Source organism: Pseudorasbora parva, chromosome 1 (genome assembly GCF_024679245.1).
Source record: "Pseudorasbora parva isolate DD20220531a chromosome 1, ASM2467924v1, whole genome shotgun sequence".
Lineage (NCBI taxonomy): Eukaryota > Metazoa > Chordata > Actinopteri > Cypriniformes > Gobionidae > Pseudorasbora > Pseudorasbora parva.
The window spans coordinates 68,324,551-68,341,938 of NC_090172.1; the positions used below are offsets into that span (position 1 = coordinate 68,324,551).

At 36.3% G+C, this 17,388-nt stretch overlaps 1 protein-coding gene across 1 annotated transcript; it reads left to right on the forward strand.

Moving 5' to 3' along the window:
* Positions 1-1,848: 1,848 nt before the first annotated feature.
* On the forward strand, positions 1,849-16,799 carry LOC137075534 (uncharacterized). Its single transcript, XM_067444255.1, has 11 exons — positions 1,849-2,115; positions 2,513-2,531; positions 2,700-2,738; positions 3,743-3,998; positions 4,078-4,204; positions 4,679-4,977; positions 5,059-5,195; positions 6,291-6,382; positions 7,259-7,355; positions 16,516-16,617; positions 16,747-16,799. The coding sequence occupies exons 1-11, from the start codon at positions 1,849-1,851 to the stop codon at positions 16,797-16,799; spliced, it is 1,488 nt and encodes a 495-aa protein (XP_067300356.1).
* The last annotated feature ends 589 nt before the right edge of the window (positions 16,800-17,388 follow it).

Genomic DNA, 17,388 nt, shown 5'->3' on the forward strand with positions numbered 1-17,388 from the left:
TAAAACTGAGTTCAACCGGGAGCTTCAGTCTGGCTTTGAATGAGCTGAAAGCAAAAGCAATGAGGGACTTCTACATGATTAAAAATACAATTCTTCCAATTTAAACCTGGCTAAAAAGCAATAATTGAACCAATTGCACCATATGGCAGCTAGATATGGGGACCCCTAAAAACACAAGATTAAAGCAGCAAAATATATGACAGCCTGCCACAAACTAAGAGAGTCAGTGAGTGGACAAATGTATTAAGCGTTTTATTATTATTATTTAAAGGGTTACTTCAGCGATTAGCATATGGCTTTGTATCAGTAGAAACCCTGGAGTATATTCAAATGATTGTGCTTTTCATTTGCTCCCCTCCCCATAGGAGGAATGTTTGGCCAAAGGCTAAAGACTACAGCCAGCAGAGGGAGCCATTTCCACATGTTTTGAACCCGCGCATGAGGGATGGAGATCACACTCACAGCTCAGCTCAGCTACAGGCACTCATTTAAACGGAGCTATGGTGAGCAATGTAAGTCTTTAAACTTCTCAAATTAATTTCTATGAAAGTTAAGCTTGCAAAGGCATGAACTGAAACGCGCCATACTGTACTCGCGTTGTGAATATATGGACGCGAGTGTAGTCGCGATTACCTCAGCTCTCATCACGAGAGCTCATCAGCTCATTTATCTCACTCCTGCAGTTAGTGCTCAGTGCTGTGATACTCGCGCGGCGACTCACTCATTATATTGAACACACACGTTCAGTTTTTAATTGTAGTGTCTTCTCCAACTCAGTCACAGTAATCCAGTAGCGGTGGCTGTGGGAATGGCCTCACAGGGCAGTGAAGCATTCTGGGAATTGTAGTCTTTCATCCCCATGAGACAAAAATACATTTTCTGTCTTTTCTCAGTCTAGAAGGCACCAAATTCAAAAATAATTTCACATTTCTACTACATTAATGACCCAGTTTAAATACAGATTCATCTTCCCAGCGCTGAAGTACCCCTTTAATCATTCATTTTATTACCATAATTATTCTTGATTATAAAATATATTATTGTATTTGTTTACTGATTGATTTATTGACTTTATTGATTCATTTTTCATTGCTTATGTAATGGCCAATGCTTTGCAATACTGTACAAGTCATGCCAATAAAGCTTGTTTGAATTTGAAAGACAGAGAGAGAGAGAGAGAGAGAGAGAGAGAGAGAGAGAGAGAGAGAGAGAGAAATGATGGAGATGGAAGGGAGGAGTGACAAGGCTGATCATATGATGTACATTTAAATGTCTCGTCCTCCATAAAACATAAAAAACTCTCTCCATCCCTAAAAGAAAGACAGACGCCTTTATTCAGCCATGATGAAGCTCTTCAAGTGCCTGTGGATCTTACTGGGTAAAGTAAAACACACACACATCTGCTATTTGACTAGATTCACACTAATACTAACTGAGGTTTCTGCAAGGTTTTCCTTTGTTCTGTTTGCTCTGTTTATATGATTAGTCGATATGATTTTTCATTTGTAATTTAGTTTACACATATCTCTGTCTACTGTTGATTTATACTATATTATGGAAAGTATTGAACATTTTCACCAAACAAACAGATGTTTTAGACATTAATTATTTGAATTAATGATGCCGTTTTTTTAACCCCACATTTCATTTGTATCATAGTTTAAATTGTTATATCACTATCATTACAGTATACTGCATGCATTATTTTGATATATATATATATATATATATATATATATATATATATATATATATATATATATATATATATATATATATATATATATATATATATATATATAGAATATATTGAAACGAGTTGTGCTGCTTCAGATTGGGCAAATCATCATGGATTTGAGTGAGTTTGACAAGGGCCACATTGTGATGCCTAGACGACTGGGTCAGAGCATCTCCAAAACTGCAGCTCTTGGAGACCCAAGGCTCATTGTGGGTCATGGGTGGCCAAGGCTCATTGATACACATGCTCATACAGATGAGCCACTGGAGCTCAAATATCTCAAGAAGTTAATGGTGGTTCTGATAGAAAGGTGTCAGAATACACAGCAAATACAACAGCACACCTTCAGGGGTCTAGAGGAGTCCATGCCTCGATGGGTCAGGGCTGTTTAGGAAGCAAAAGGGGTGACCAACAGTATTAGGACATATACACAACCAGTCAAAAGTTTGGAAAAGTGTCCAAACTTTTGAATGGTATTATATATGATCAGATAGTCATACTGTTAAGCCTCAACGGTGTATAATGTTTTTTTTTTCTTTCTTACTTGTGTTTAATTTAATGCATTCCTGCTAATAAAAGTATGACATTCATCATGTTCTTTATTTTCTTTTTTTACTATTCCAAACTTGCAGGATTGTCTGTCACTTGATCTCTGGGATAGTATTTCTCAGTTTACTCTTTAGATCTACTTTACTAATCAAATCTTTTGTTAAGTATTTTCTCATTTGTGTATGTAAATTGTTTGACAGTCTTCCTGATGTTTGTGTTTGTCAGGTGGTGATTCCACAGAAACGTCTGTTCATTGCAGATTATTATTCTGGTCAATAGTTTCCTCCAATATACCTATTACACAGATCATTTATATTATATTTTGTTAGTGAAATTATCAAAGTGAATTAAAGAAGAAAATACAACAAATCCTGAATCTCTGATACTCTCTCTTTGAATCTCAATTCTACAGGGTTTTTTTTGATTGAGGAAAGAGCAAATGGACAAGAAGGTAAGAATCATCGATTTTATTTAATCCTTTGTTCTGTTTTGCCTGTTTGATCATTTTTGCCTTTGTCCTTGAACCATTGTCCAGAGAATGCAGCTTTTAGGGTTCAGAAAGACAAGGATTCAATTTGCAGGGCAACAAGTTTATTGGGAAAACAGGAGGAGCCAGAAGAGTAAGAGCTAGGAACAATCAATGACACTCTCTGGTGGTAGAGATGAAGTTCATAGAGCTGTAACGCTCAACCAAGAGCAGCTTGCACTTAAGGTCCGGGATGATGGGTGACACAGGTAGAGCGATGGCAGGAGAGGCTAGGAGAAAGAAATTGGAGATGGCAGATGGTGAACAACAGCAGCCAGGGAACCTGGATAACTCGAGAAAATGGGAAAAAAAAGAATAACAATACAAAATTGACGTGAAGAGAAGTCATAGGGAAAAAAAAAATAAAAAATAACTAAAGCAAAAGTAAGCCAAAAGGAAAAATATATATCTGAAAAAATGAAGACCATGGAAACTCATTCCATGAAGCTCTCTACGCACTGTTCTTGAGCTAATCTTAAGGTTTCAGACTAGCTATTGACTCTACAAAAAATTGGCGACTTCTGCGCACTGTGTGACTCAGCATGCGCTGACCCCACTCTGATTTTTTTCCCTCGTGGTTTATATTCGATCTGTATGTTACGATAATATATATGTAAATAGCTTCCACATTGTTATAATATCACTAAAAGTTGACAGTGGAATATTTGGACTGTGATTCTAACTCAGGGCTGTGTCTCAGAAAATAGGGCAGGGCATATGAATTTTGGATAATAGGTCCCCTTTAATTTTAGTTATCTTAAACCTAACTCAGTAGTTGAAATACTATTTCATCTTTTTATGGTTTACGAGAATAAGGATAATGGATAAAAACACTAAGGTATTTCATTTCAATGAAATGCTTTTAAATACCTCTTACCTAATGTTCAATAAGATTGAATAAAACTGTTTTTTTACTGGACTTCTTCCAGAGAACCTTGCATTAATGCAAACAACCACCCAATCATCCACATACAATACCTGGTACTCCAAATATGCAGTCGATGGTCTACGTGACAACTGTTCCCATACTGACACACAGGGCGACCCGTGGTGGAGAGTGGATCTGATGAAAGTATACAGGGTGAACAGAGTGACCATCACTAATAGAGTGAGCCCCTTTTATGACAAGATAAACGGGGCAGTGATTCGTGTCGGGAACTCTGTGGTCGTTTACAGCAACCCCATGTGAGGCTTTATTTGACCCTTATCTTTGGCTAGAGCTGAGAATGAACAGAAACCGATAACAGAATCTTTCTGTCTGTAGATGTGCTGTAATTTCTACTATTCCTTCTGGAGCCACGGCCAACTTCTCGTGCGGTGCGATGGAGGGGCGTTACGTGATTATCCATATTCCTGGATATGACAATATTCTTGCTCTTTGTGAGGTTGAAGTCTACAGGTATTTGGGAGGTAATTCATTGTTTTAGAGCATTTTCAATATATCAATGCCATACAAAATTGAAGCTGAAAATTGTCACATTTTATTTATATCCTTTCAAACCAGTACAACAATGTTCAAGCTTTATTGGCATCTTACAGTTAGATTATTGAAATAAATGCATGCGTCCCTGCTGTGAGGAAAGTCAGTGTTTGTTTAATTCAAACAACAGGAAGTAGGAAAAATGTTAACATGGGACATAAAAAAAATGGTGAGGAAATGACCAGGGCTGCCCTCGACTATATATTTTTCTAGTTGACTAGAAGCCATTCATTTAAAAATGTTTGTGAGGGTGTCTGTGATGCCCCTAATAGACATTTAACCGTTAGTAGGGGGGCAGCCCTAAAAATTCACCTCAATAATCCCCTAGTTCTTAAATTTCATTCACAAAAGTACATGTTTGTGTCTTTGTGTCAAGACGTGTCAGAACTTTATTTATTTCCCAGAAAATCGGGCAATAGGAGGAGCTGTTGCACAGTCGTCAACATCTGGGGACTGGTTTGCTCAAAAGGCCATTGATGGTAATCGAGGTCTCCAGCAGTTGAATACAGGATGCTCCTCAACCCTTAATGAGACTAACCCGTGGTGGAGGCTGGATTTACGCCATATTTACCGAGTTAGTAAAGTGGTCATCACTAACATAAAACACTGCTGTGCAGAACGAATAAATGGAGCCGAGATTCGGATCGGGAACTCTTTGGAGAACAACGGCAGCAACAATCCCATGTGAGACTCTTGAGGAACAACATGAGAAATGGTAATATTCAACGCTGTATCACCTTCATCTGTTTGTCTCTCTGTCTGTAGATGTGCTGTTATTCCTGCTATTCCAGCTGGCCAGTCCTACAGCTACTCATGTGATGGGATGGAGGGACGTTATGTGACTCTGATCATTCCTGGAAACAAGATACTCACTCTCTGTGAGGTGGAGGTCTATGGAGAAGGTAAACATTGTCATATTTCTGTCAGCAAGATACTTCTGTCATTCTTTATCAAATCAAATCACCTTTATTTATATAGGTCTTTTTAAGAGTCCAGTTGTTTCAAAGCAGCATCACAGTGTTAACAGGAAGATAATGCAACAGAATTTGATTTGGCTGTACAGCCGTTCTGGTGAAACCGGTGATGTTATCCAGCAAATTTCAATTATCATATAGTGTCAATGCGGGTAGATCAGTAATATAGTTGAAATTTAGGTGTCCCCAACTGAGCAAGCCAAAAGCCAAAGGCAACAGTGGCAAGGAACCAAAACTACTTCAGTGCCAGAATGGAGAAAAAAACCTTGGGAGAAACCAGACTCAGGTTATGTCGGTGATTATGAGTATACAGCAATATTTACATTTCAAATGGTATAAGAGTCTGTCTGTCTTATGTTACAAACAAATTTGATTAATTAAATAAAAATGTGTTCAAGGATTGTAGGTCACCCTTCTGAGAAGTTTTATACTTTAGCTTATTACAACAATTTGTTAAGGGGTTAGTTCACCCAAAAATGAAATTTATGTCATTGTAATGGGTAATGACTCACCCTAATGCCGTTCCACACCCGTAAGACCTCCGTTCATCTTCACACACAGTTTAAGATATTTGATATTTAGTCCGAGAGCGTATACAATCAATGCACACTATACTGTCCATGTCCAGAAAGGGAATAAAAACATCATCACAGTAGTCCATATGAGACATCAGTGGGTTAATTAGAGTCTCTTGAAGCATCCAAAATACATTTGGGTCCAAAAATAACAAAAACTACGACTTTATTCAGCATTGGCTTCTCTTTTGTGTTCCTCAAATAAAGATTCAAACGGTTTATGAATCAGTGAACCAATCAATGTTTCGGATCGCCACTGTCACGTGATTTCAGCCGTTTGGATCGCGTGTCAAACTGCCAAACTGCTGAAATCACATGACATTGGTAATCCGAATCATTGATCGATTTTACACTAAGTCTGACAAAGTATCATATAATATATCATACAGTGAGGAGTTTTAATGAGCATAAAGTCAACTAATTCATATATGAATTTATCTTTGTTTAGGTCCTGCTTTAAAAAGGTCATTTGTCAAAATGCAGTTTAACTCCAGAGTTGATTTGACTGACCCTTCAATAAGAGAAAATGTTCTGAAACAGGTGAGAGAAAAAACATATTCAACCTTAATGATTGTATTTTAGCGAAATTTAGTGAAATCTCTAGTTAATACCACTAACAAGGCTCAAAATAGCCTCACACTAACACGGCAGCATAATGAGGGTCCCTACATGCAAACCGAAGGATTGAGAACTTTGTAAGAGTACAAACAGTTTAATAAGAAGATACTTTATAAAGACAGTACATTACACGTTTACAGACGGCAGCCATCTTGGAAAACAGTCTCAACGAGTCAAGCCACGAACGCTGTGCTAAGTGAGCTGGTCGATAGGAATTAAGTTTGTGAAATCTAATTACATGGACATTTTTATTTGTATTTATTTATTTTCTCTGTCACGTTTAGTGCTTTCTTCTGGAAACAACGGACCATATGAGATTCCAAGTTAAAGTCACAGTTCATCTTTTAGCACAGCGTTCGTGGCTCGACTCGTCGAGACTATTTTCCAAGATGGCTGCTGTCTGTAAACGCGCAATGCGCTGTCTTTATAAAGTATCTTCTTATTAAACTGTTTGTACTCTTACAAAGTTCTCAATGCTTCGGTTTGCATGTAGGGACCCTCATTATGCTGCAGTGTTAGTGTGAGGCTATTTTGAACCTTGTTAGTGTGTATTAACTAGCGGTTTAATTTCACTTACCCTGTGCCCCTTAGACAAGCGCTATAAGCTAATCTGTGTTTAGAGATAAAACTCTTTACATTCGATTTTCATGAAAACGCATCCAAGAGAACGATCTACTCGCTAACCATCTGTAATTACACCTAGGTTCATTTCTCACCGGAGTTGTCTTTTAAACTAGTCCAAGTGGTTTATACAACTGGCCACTGATCTAATCAGTTTAGTATGAATGTTATTTTCAGTTGGGATCTGCTCTTGCTGAAAAAGGATTCACGGAAATGACACTGCGATGGTCCCAAACCCCTCAACAGGTGATCCAGAAGGAGAACACTGATAAACGTGAGTCTTATAATAACTAGTAAAATAAGCTGCACAAGTATGAATGATTATACAAATGTTATGAGATGTAATAAGCAAATATGTTTTATTTGCAGGTCATTGTGGTAAAGAAAAATAATACTCTGGAAATCAACAGTCTTCAATTCACTAAATTCATATTCATTAACCCCTTCCCCAACAACCCACATTTTGGCAAGTGGGACATAAATAACATGCCCATACAAAGGTTGCTATTCATAAGTCACTCTGAATAGACACATAACCAACATATATTTAGAAATCCAACACTTGGGAGTGTATTCAAGACTTGCATAAAAAAAATAAAAAAAATAACAATATATATTTTATATGTATACAATTTGATGTGGCTGTAGTGTAGCAACTTAGAAACACTTAGAAATGCTTCATTTTCAAATCTGAGGACATTATCTCTAAAACTATTAATTTTATGAAGCAATTTCCTAAGACCATCTCCTGTGAGTGTTTAGAGGCAGCTAATAAAATTGTATTGCCCTATAAACAACTACTTGCACCCTTTTGTCCATTTCTGGTGCCCCAATCACATTTCTATTGTTCTCACTCAACACACGTTTTTACACTTCTGCTGTGTATGATAACTAATCTTCATTATCCTTATATATTTAATCATATTATTTTATTCTGTTGTTTGTATTCTGCCATTATTATCCTTCATTCTGGCATTATGACTTGTCCATCTACTCCACTTTGATCCCACTATACATTATTCCACCTGCGGTCTTATAGCTTTCTAGAAAACAAAGAAAGCATATTCTTGGGACTTTATGTGAACTCTTTTAAACAAATGAGTTACTGTAAGAGAATAGTTCCTGGCATGATATACACTAGGTGTAGCCTTTTATATGCAGATAATCGCTACACCTGCTTAGCATTTACAATGTAAACATCCTTTATTGATATAAAAATACAGCAAATCACATATAATTACACATAACGTGAGAATAACTAAATATTTCTCCAAATATGCCCACCTTTGGACTAAGAGGAAAGATTAAAGACTGCAGATTAGATATTTGAACACTATTTATGATAAAACTAAGTTGCAGTGTCAGGAGTGAAAAATGATAAGTCTGTAACTTATGATATTTTGAAAAGAATAAAAACACACACTCAACAGTGTCTGTTAAGCCAATGATGTGCAGTTTGTCCTGATAAAATAAGACTGTGATGTTTTAACGTGCAGTGAATGTAAATAACAATTATCTGGGGCCAGCAACTTAAAGAGGTATCTGATTCTAAATAGATTGCCTGACATTTTGCAATGTTTGCAATGTAAAGACTGTTAAAGCACTTACCTGCTACTGTTTATGCACATCTTTGAGAACTATAAAACATCTTGTACAATTGTTTGCTAGTTATAACATAGCATAGTTTTGATGTAAATGGGCACTAATTTACAATTTACGCCCCACTAAATATTTTTGCGTTGCACCATTATACTTAGTTGATGACTCTACATATAAACAAAATATTTACAGAAGACTCCGATCAGGAGAAATGGTTGAAATAAAATAGCAGACTGACTGAACAGCATCAATAAGCTCTTGTTTTACCTGACATACTTCAGGTCTTTAGAAATATATAATAATACACTGATATTTACACTCACTTATATTTTAAGAGAGATAACATTAATGTCTGTTATAAACAAGTCTGAGTCGGCTGGGTTTTGAGGGGGGCAAGTTATCAACTCATAGATGACCGATCAGTGGCCGATTGATCAGGAGTAACCGTCACTGATCACATTTCAAACTGAGCTCTCAAAGCTCTTAAACTGTAAGTTGTGCACTGAAGTTTTCCAGCAAGCGACGTGGTTTTCTTTTTTATTTAATTATATGGCGGAGCAATGCAGAAATGTGAAGTTCAGGTAAGGATGAAGAAAACATAGTTTGAGTTTGCCTTCATCAGGTTCTTCTCTGTGATTTGACTTTTTTTAAACTCAAGAATTATTCCCCCTTTCAGGTAATGTGCATATGTATATTATGAAATTAAGAGTCAAAATGGTGAAATCGTCAACATTAGTTTTCCTGTAGTGTAAATGTTGGATAACATTCAATTCAAATCAAATGTATTTGTATAGCACTTTTCACAATACGTATTTCATTTCAAAGCAGCTTTACAGAAAATGCATGCGTCTATGTGTCTATGTGTATACAAGACCAGGGGCGTGGGACTGGGGGGATAAAGGGTACTGAGTAACCAGGGCCCAAGGCAGGGAAGTCAGTTTTCTATACATACACATACATGGTACGGGGGCCCAGCAAGATGGTTTGTACCCAGGGCCCAAAATTTGGTGCTACGCCCCTGTACAAGACTAATGTATATATGTACATTGTGCCTGCTCTTTCACATAAAAATATATATTGATTTACATTTTGTAAGACATGTTTTCTTCACAAAGGCCATATGTGAAGAGACGTGAATGATCATGAATAATGCTGGGACTCACACCTGCGAAATGAATGAGCCTCAGGTATGTGACTGGGAGCTTAGCAACAGGACAAAAGAAATATATTTTGTTGTAGTTTATTTAGACTATATTTATCTATATAAAGTGAGAGCCAAAGGCACAATACTAAGGGCTTTTATATTTTAAATTATCAAAAGATTTGACATTGCTATATTTAACGTTTTTGAAAGAAGTCTCATGCTAAAAAAACATCAATATTGGGATATTGAACACAATTCAGTATTCAGTAAATATAAATAACTGAATAATTGGTCATGATGAATGTAATAAGTAAAACAGTTGGGATTTAAGAGAACATAATGCAATGCCATTTTGATTTGAAAGAATATAGGGTAAATTCAGGTTGATTGGGACACTTTATTCCCCAGTCATTTTAATGGCTAAGATTTTCTGAATCTTTTGATTTTTGTAAACTATCCGATACACACAATACTTAAATATGATTTCTAGTTTTGGTTAATTTATGCGACGCGCCATGCAATGTCATGATTATAGGCTATTGTCTGCTATATTTGCTTCTTATTTAGTAACTCCAGGCAATTGACTAATGAAACATTGATTTAAAATTAAGATACAATTTATACAAAATAAAATTCACTTTAAAGAAAGGCTTTCTAAAAAACAAAACTTAAAGGACAACTCTGGGGAATTTTTAAGTTAATCTTGATCGTTAAACCTTTGTGTGTACAGTCTATATATATATATATATATATATATATATATATATATATATATATATATATATATATATATATATATATACACACAGTCTTGTTCAAAATAATAGCAGTGCAATGTGACTAACCAGAATAATCAAGGTTTTTAGTATATTTTTTATTGCTACGTGGCAAACAAGTTACCAGTAGGTTCAGTAGATTCTCAGAAAACAAATGAGACCCAGCATTCATGATATGCACGCTCTTAAGGCTGTGCAATTGGGCAATTAGTTGAAAGGGGTGTGTTCAAAAAAATAGCAGTGTGGCATTCAATCACTGAGGTCATCAATTTTGTGAAGAAACAGGTGTGAATCAGGTGGCCCCTATTTAAGGATGAAGCCAACACTTGTTGAACATGCATTTGAAAGCTGAGGAAAATGGGTCGTTCAAGACATTGTTCAGAAGAACAGCGTACTTTGATTAAAAAGTTGATTAGAGAGGGGAAAACCTATAAAGAGGTGCAAAAAATGATAGGCTGTTCAGCTAAAATGATCTCCAATGCCTTAAAATGGAGAGCAAAACCAGAGAGACGTGAAGAAAACGGAAGACAACCATCAAAATGGATAGAAGAATAACCAGAATGGCAAAGGCTCAGCCAATGATCACCTCCAGGATGATCAAAGACAGTCTGGAGTTACCTGTAAGTACTGTGACAGTTAGAAGACGTCTGTGTGAAGCTAATCTATTTTCAAGAATCCCCCGCAAAGTCCCTCTGTTAAAAAAAAGGCATGTGCAGAAGAGGTTACAATTTGCCAAAGAACACATCAACTGGCCTAAAGAGAAATGGAGGAACATTTTGTGGACTGATGAGAGTAAAATTGTTCTTTTTGGGTCCAAGGGCCACAGGCAGTTTGTGAGACGACCCCTAAACTCTGAATTCAAGCCACAGTACACAGTGAAGACAGTGAAGCATGGAGGTGCAAGCATCATGATATGGGCATGTTTCTCCTACTATGGTGTTGGGCCTATTTATCGCATACCAGGGATCATGGATCAGTTTGCATATGTTAAAATACTTGAAGAGGTCATGTTGCCCTATGCTGAAGAGGACATGCCCTTGAAACGGTTGTTTCAACAAGACAATGACCCAAAACACACTAGTAAACGGGCAAAGTCTTGGTTCCAAACCAACAAAATTAATGTTATGGAGTGGCCAGCCCAATCTCCAGACCTTAATCCAATTGAGAACTTGTGGGGTGATATCAAAAATGCTGTTTCTGAAGCAAAACCAAGAAATGTGAATGAATTGTGGAATGTTGTTAAAGAATCATGGAGTGGAATAACAGCTGAGAGGTGCCACAAGTTGGTTGACTCCATGCCACACAGATGTCAAGCAGTTTGAAAAAACTGTGGTCATACAACTAAATATTAGTTTAGTGATTCACAGGATTGCTAAATCCCAGAAAAAAAAATGTTTGTACAGTCAAAGGTAGACACTGCTATTTTTTTGAACACACCCCTTTCAACTAATTGCCCAATTGCACAGCCTTAAGAGCGTGCATATCATGAATGCTGGGTCTCATTTGTTTTCTGAGAATCTACTGAACCTACTGGTAACTTGTTTGCCACGTAGCAATAAAAAATATACTAAAAACCTTGATTATTCTGGTTAGTCACATTGTACTGCTATTATTTTGAACAAGACTGTATATATATATATATATATATATATATATATATATATATATATATATATATATATATATATATATATATATATATGAACTGGATTGGATTGGTGCTTGCAACACGGAGCTGTTACAGTTAATGCCCAGAGCCCCCACTCAGCTAAAACGGCAGCTATGTAGCATAAACGTAAAGGGTGTCTTTGTGCTTCTTAACAGACAAAAAATGCCATTAAAGTGTCTGTCCAACATGAACAGGTCCCTTACATGACAACGAGATGCGTTTAGCCACTTCGCCATTGTTTAAATTCACCTAAATAGTATTTTAGACGGCTAGCTGTATCTCATGCTGAAATTCTGTGGGAACTCAGTTAGCCGGAAAAAAGGCAAATAGTCCAGTTGGGAAGAGCGTTGTGTATGTAAAGCATGATTATTTTATTACTGCATTATTTTATCTTTCCTCAAGCCATTTTTTCTTGTGCATAAGACTGACATGACACCTTCATAACCATAACATGACACGTGTCATGAATATGAAGGAGTTATGCATGTTTGTGACGACTGTCATTAAGTGTCATTCACTCAAGTTACGTCATTTTTAATGCAAAGATGACATTATTTGAGATGTCTTTGATATAACAACTTGACATAAACTAATACATCATAACCTGGCATTGTCTTTGTCATGACAACTTGACATTACCAAGACAACATAACCTGTTATAAACATGACATATCAGATTCATTATCAAACTTAAGAAACTACTTAGCTTTATGGGTTACATTACATAAAACTGTCATGTGGTTGGTTTTGACGTTGGCTGTTATGAAGCCATTATATTGTCATGATTTTTTTAAATAAATTGAATTTGTCATTAACATGTCATTAAGTGTCAGTACTCTCTCATATTATTTCATAACAGTGTCATGAATATTTTGCTTGACCTAAACTACAGTGGTACAAGTTGAACTTGTCATTAACATGTCATTAAGGGTCAATAATCTGTCAAATTATTTTATAACAGTGTCATTAATATTTTTCTTGACTTGTACTGAGTCATTAAAAACTCAGCTCAAAATGATAGAGTGGCACCCACAGACATCATATACACCTATATGATGATGTCTATGGTGGCACCATTGGTTTGGTGTACGCTGTGACAGATGTTGGTCGAGCCTCCGTCAGGTTAGTTTGTTTAGGTATTTAATGTACATTTTGTTTGCAGTAAGAAAAAAACTCACAACATTCATTTGGGTTAATAAACTTTGTTTAAAATTTTGTTTAGTGTTAAATGCGCTCACTCTTTAATGAATAGTTTGAGTTTATTCTTACCATTTCTTTGTCTGTTTGTTATGGCTGAGTCCTGTGAGTTGTTGCACCATTCAAATGGTTTCAGACAGAAACGTTGGACGTATATATACTGTTCCGGCCCAGGAACATGGTTCTAGCCGCAACCATTCCTTGTTCAGCCCGGGGTTGGGCTCCGAAGACTATTCCTCTTATTTGTATACATCAGAAGACAATTTATAAAGTGAAGTAATTTTACAAAGTGTCTTCTTTTGGTGTTTGTTTATGTGTGTATATGATGTTGATATATATGCTTATTTTTGTAATGGCCATTATTTGTGTATGTTTTTTTTGTTGTTGCATTAATTGGTGCTGGTCACCAGTGTATAAATTCATGCCGTGTGTTTGTAAGAGTCAGTCAGGTTTCTGCGAGCGAACAGGTCTTAAAAATCAAATGATTGATTTTATTTCTCGAACTCCTGTAAATTTTTTAAAGCATTTGAAATTGTCTATTATCTAACCTTCTGTTGAAGCTTGTGGAGGAAACTTAAAAAACAAACAAACAACAACAACAACAAAAACATTATGATCTGCTGTTATAAAATAATAATATGAGAGAGTATTAACACTTAATTATATTTTAATGACAAATTAAACTTTAAGCCACTGAAAAAATGTATGACATTATAATGGCCTCAATCAACATCAAAAGCAACCACATGACAGGTTAATGTTAACCCTATAAAGCTGAGTAGTTTCTTAAATTTAATAATCTGCTATATCATGTTTATGACAGGTAATGTTGTCTTGGTAATGTCAAGTTGTCATGACAAAGATATCTTACATAATGTCATCTTTGCATTAAAAATGACATTATTGAGCGAATGACACTACAAACATAAAAACTGTCATGTCATGAATATGAATGTGTCATATCAGTCTTATGCACACCCCATCAAATAAAGTGTTACCATGACTGTACAGCCGAATCAAATTTTGTTGCAATATTGTCCTGTATAACACTGTGAAGCTGCTTTGAAACAATCGTCATTGAAAAAGAACTATATAAATGAAGTTGATTGATTGATTAATTGATTGATTGATTGATATAATTAAGTAACTTCGGTAACACTTTAGTATGGGGAACACATATTCACTATTAACTACGACTTTTGCCTCAATAAACTACTCATTTACTGCTTATTAATCGTTAGTAAGGTAGATTTTGTAGCATTTAAGTTTAGGTATTGGGTCGGATTAAGGGATGTAGAATAAGGTCATGCAGAATAAGGCATTAATATGAGCTTTATAAGTGCTAATAAACAGCCAATATCCTAGTAATATCCATCCTAATAAGCAACTAGTTAATAGTTAATAACTGAACCTTAAAATAAAGTGTTACCGTTCATCACGTCAAGACATCCTGTCATGCAGAAGACTACTTCAATGCATTCAGTATTGTTCCTTACTTAAAATAAGGCATTTTCACCAAATATCCTGTGCTGGAATTGATTTGTTAATAAAGTGATGTGATAAAATGTCAAATCTGTGGTCTGTGTTTTGTATTTTGCTTAATCTATTTGTTTTTATACTTAAAAATATATATTTTAGGATGGAGCGAACTGCTTAATAAAATGTTACTACAATCTAAAACATTACATTGGGCCATCAACACAGTTTGGTAAACTAACATTTTCAATTGACTCAACATATTATTTCAGACAATGTTAGTAAACTGTTGCCACAAAGTAAAACATTTAATTCACAGAAATTCAATTAGGCCGATTGAAAAATTTAGTTGGAGAGGTCTGGATTTTTTTTTACAGTGCATGTTAACCAGATATTTTGTTTCCATACAGCAAGCTGTGACAGAGTCGCGCTAATTCTTAAATGACTTCCATTTGGAAACAACAACTAGAACAACATAAAAAGAGCGTGAGTGGAAGCCCTTTCTGTTGCAAGGCCTGTTTCAGGTGAAACAAAGCTAAAGTTGCTACTGAGTCAAGTGCATAAACGTTGATGCAAATGTTTGAGAGTTGGCAATTCAAAGTTTGCATAAAAAAAGGATGTAAACACAGCATGGATGGATTCACACCAATGCCTCTGGCTCCTCCGGTGTATAAACTGACCAGTGAAAATATTTTCTGTCTAATGTGTTTGATTTGATATTGATATTTATTTGTTAGTGTGGGTCCATTTATTCATGCACAGTACACCCAAGTGTTGAACAAAACATTTTTTTAAATAAAATACAACATACTGTTATGTTTTTTCCATATATGACTAATGATCCAGCACACATCTCTCAAACCAGCACAAATAAGATCCGCTCTTACCTTCAAGTCAACAAGCGCTGTTCACTGGTTAGAAATATCTGCGATATCCCGTACCAAGCTCCAAATGTCCAGACCTCTATGAAGCACAATGGAGTTTTTTTTCTTCTTTTTTTCACAATGGAGTCAAGGGTTTGGTTTACTTAAAGTTTCTGCATAAAAATTACAACATAAAGACATGTAGTCTTCACCACGGGTACGGCCCCGGACACGGATATGCTTCACACTTTTATTGAAACACAGGATTAAAGATCCTCCTATTATAGACCACATAAGGTCAAAGTAAGTTTGACTAGTTCCTACTTGCACTAGCATTCGAAATTCCATTTGCAAAAACATAACACATACGTTATCTTTATGCACTTCAAAACTTGTTGCAAAAACACCTACTCATATATGATGTTGCAAAAAATGCTTCTAACGGGATGCATCTCAGACACACACTCTCTCCACTTTTAGAAAAAAATATGTATTTGAGCCACACCTGCTACAAATTCATTTATACAGTTGTTAATTCAAAGTGAATATATAAATTAATCTATACCCCTTTTACGGTACAGAAGCTACGGAGACAGGAGGTTAGTGAAACAGGTTTATTGAATGAGAACCAGCAGAGTGAACTGAAGGGCAGGTGAAGTGGTTGAAGTGCGTTGAGGTTTTCCGGGTTGACATTGTGTGTATACTTGCAGGTGACGATCATGGAGAACTGGCTGGTGGCGGTGGAGACACGGAACACACACATTCTGGACACAGGAAGACGCTGAAGACTAGGAAGCTTTCTCAGGAGACAGGTAAGTTTCATCGAGGGAGTCCTTGAAGTAAGCAGAAGGGTAAGTACCTTTCACAAACGAGACCGGACAGTGACTGGGTGTGTGTGTGTCTTTTGTGCTGCTGGTGATTGCGGTGATGATGGGCTGCAGGTGTGCGTGATCAATACTCGGGTGAGAGTGTGCGCTGTGATTCGGTGACGTGAGAGCCTACCGTGTCTGTGACAACCCCATTTTTTATCTCCAGGTGAATATAATTGATATTCCAAGTGTTATGTGGGAGTGTCTAAACTCTGTGTCATTGCGATTTCCCTGGTAGCTCACCTGCAATCAACCACTTAATTGGTGGCACCTGAAGGGAGTCTTTTAAGAGATCTAGGACATGCTCTCGCTCTTTCTCTCTCGTCTTGCAGCCAGCATTGCAGTAGCAGTGGCACTGTTGTCTCTACAGTCCCCTTTTCTTTTTATATTTAATACATTTGCTTTTGATTGGCAGATTTCTGTCTTTGTGTCCTTTATGTTGCATCCCTAGAGCCAGGGTTGTAACATAATGTGGGCTCGTCCAGTTTGGTTGGTAAAAGTATTTGTTTTTGTTTTTTTGATACTTTGCGACTGTAGGACTGTTGGTTTATTCCCTTTGGTTGAGATCGTTTGGTGAGTATGGTTGTTTGAGTACTTTTGAATATATGCATGAGTTTTCCCGGTTAGGAAGGGTGAGAGTTCCAGCTGGGTTAAATATTGAATCCTACCATCGGTTCACTCTTTTGATATATTTCCTTTCTTGTTTTCGAGGTT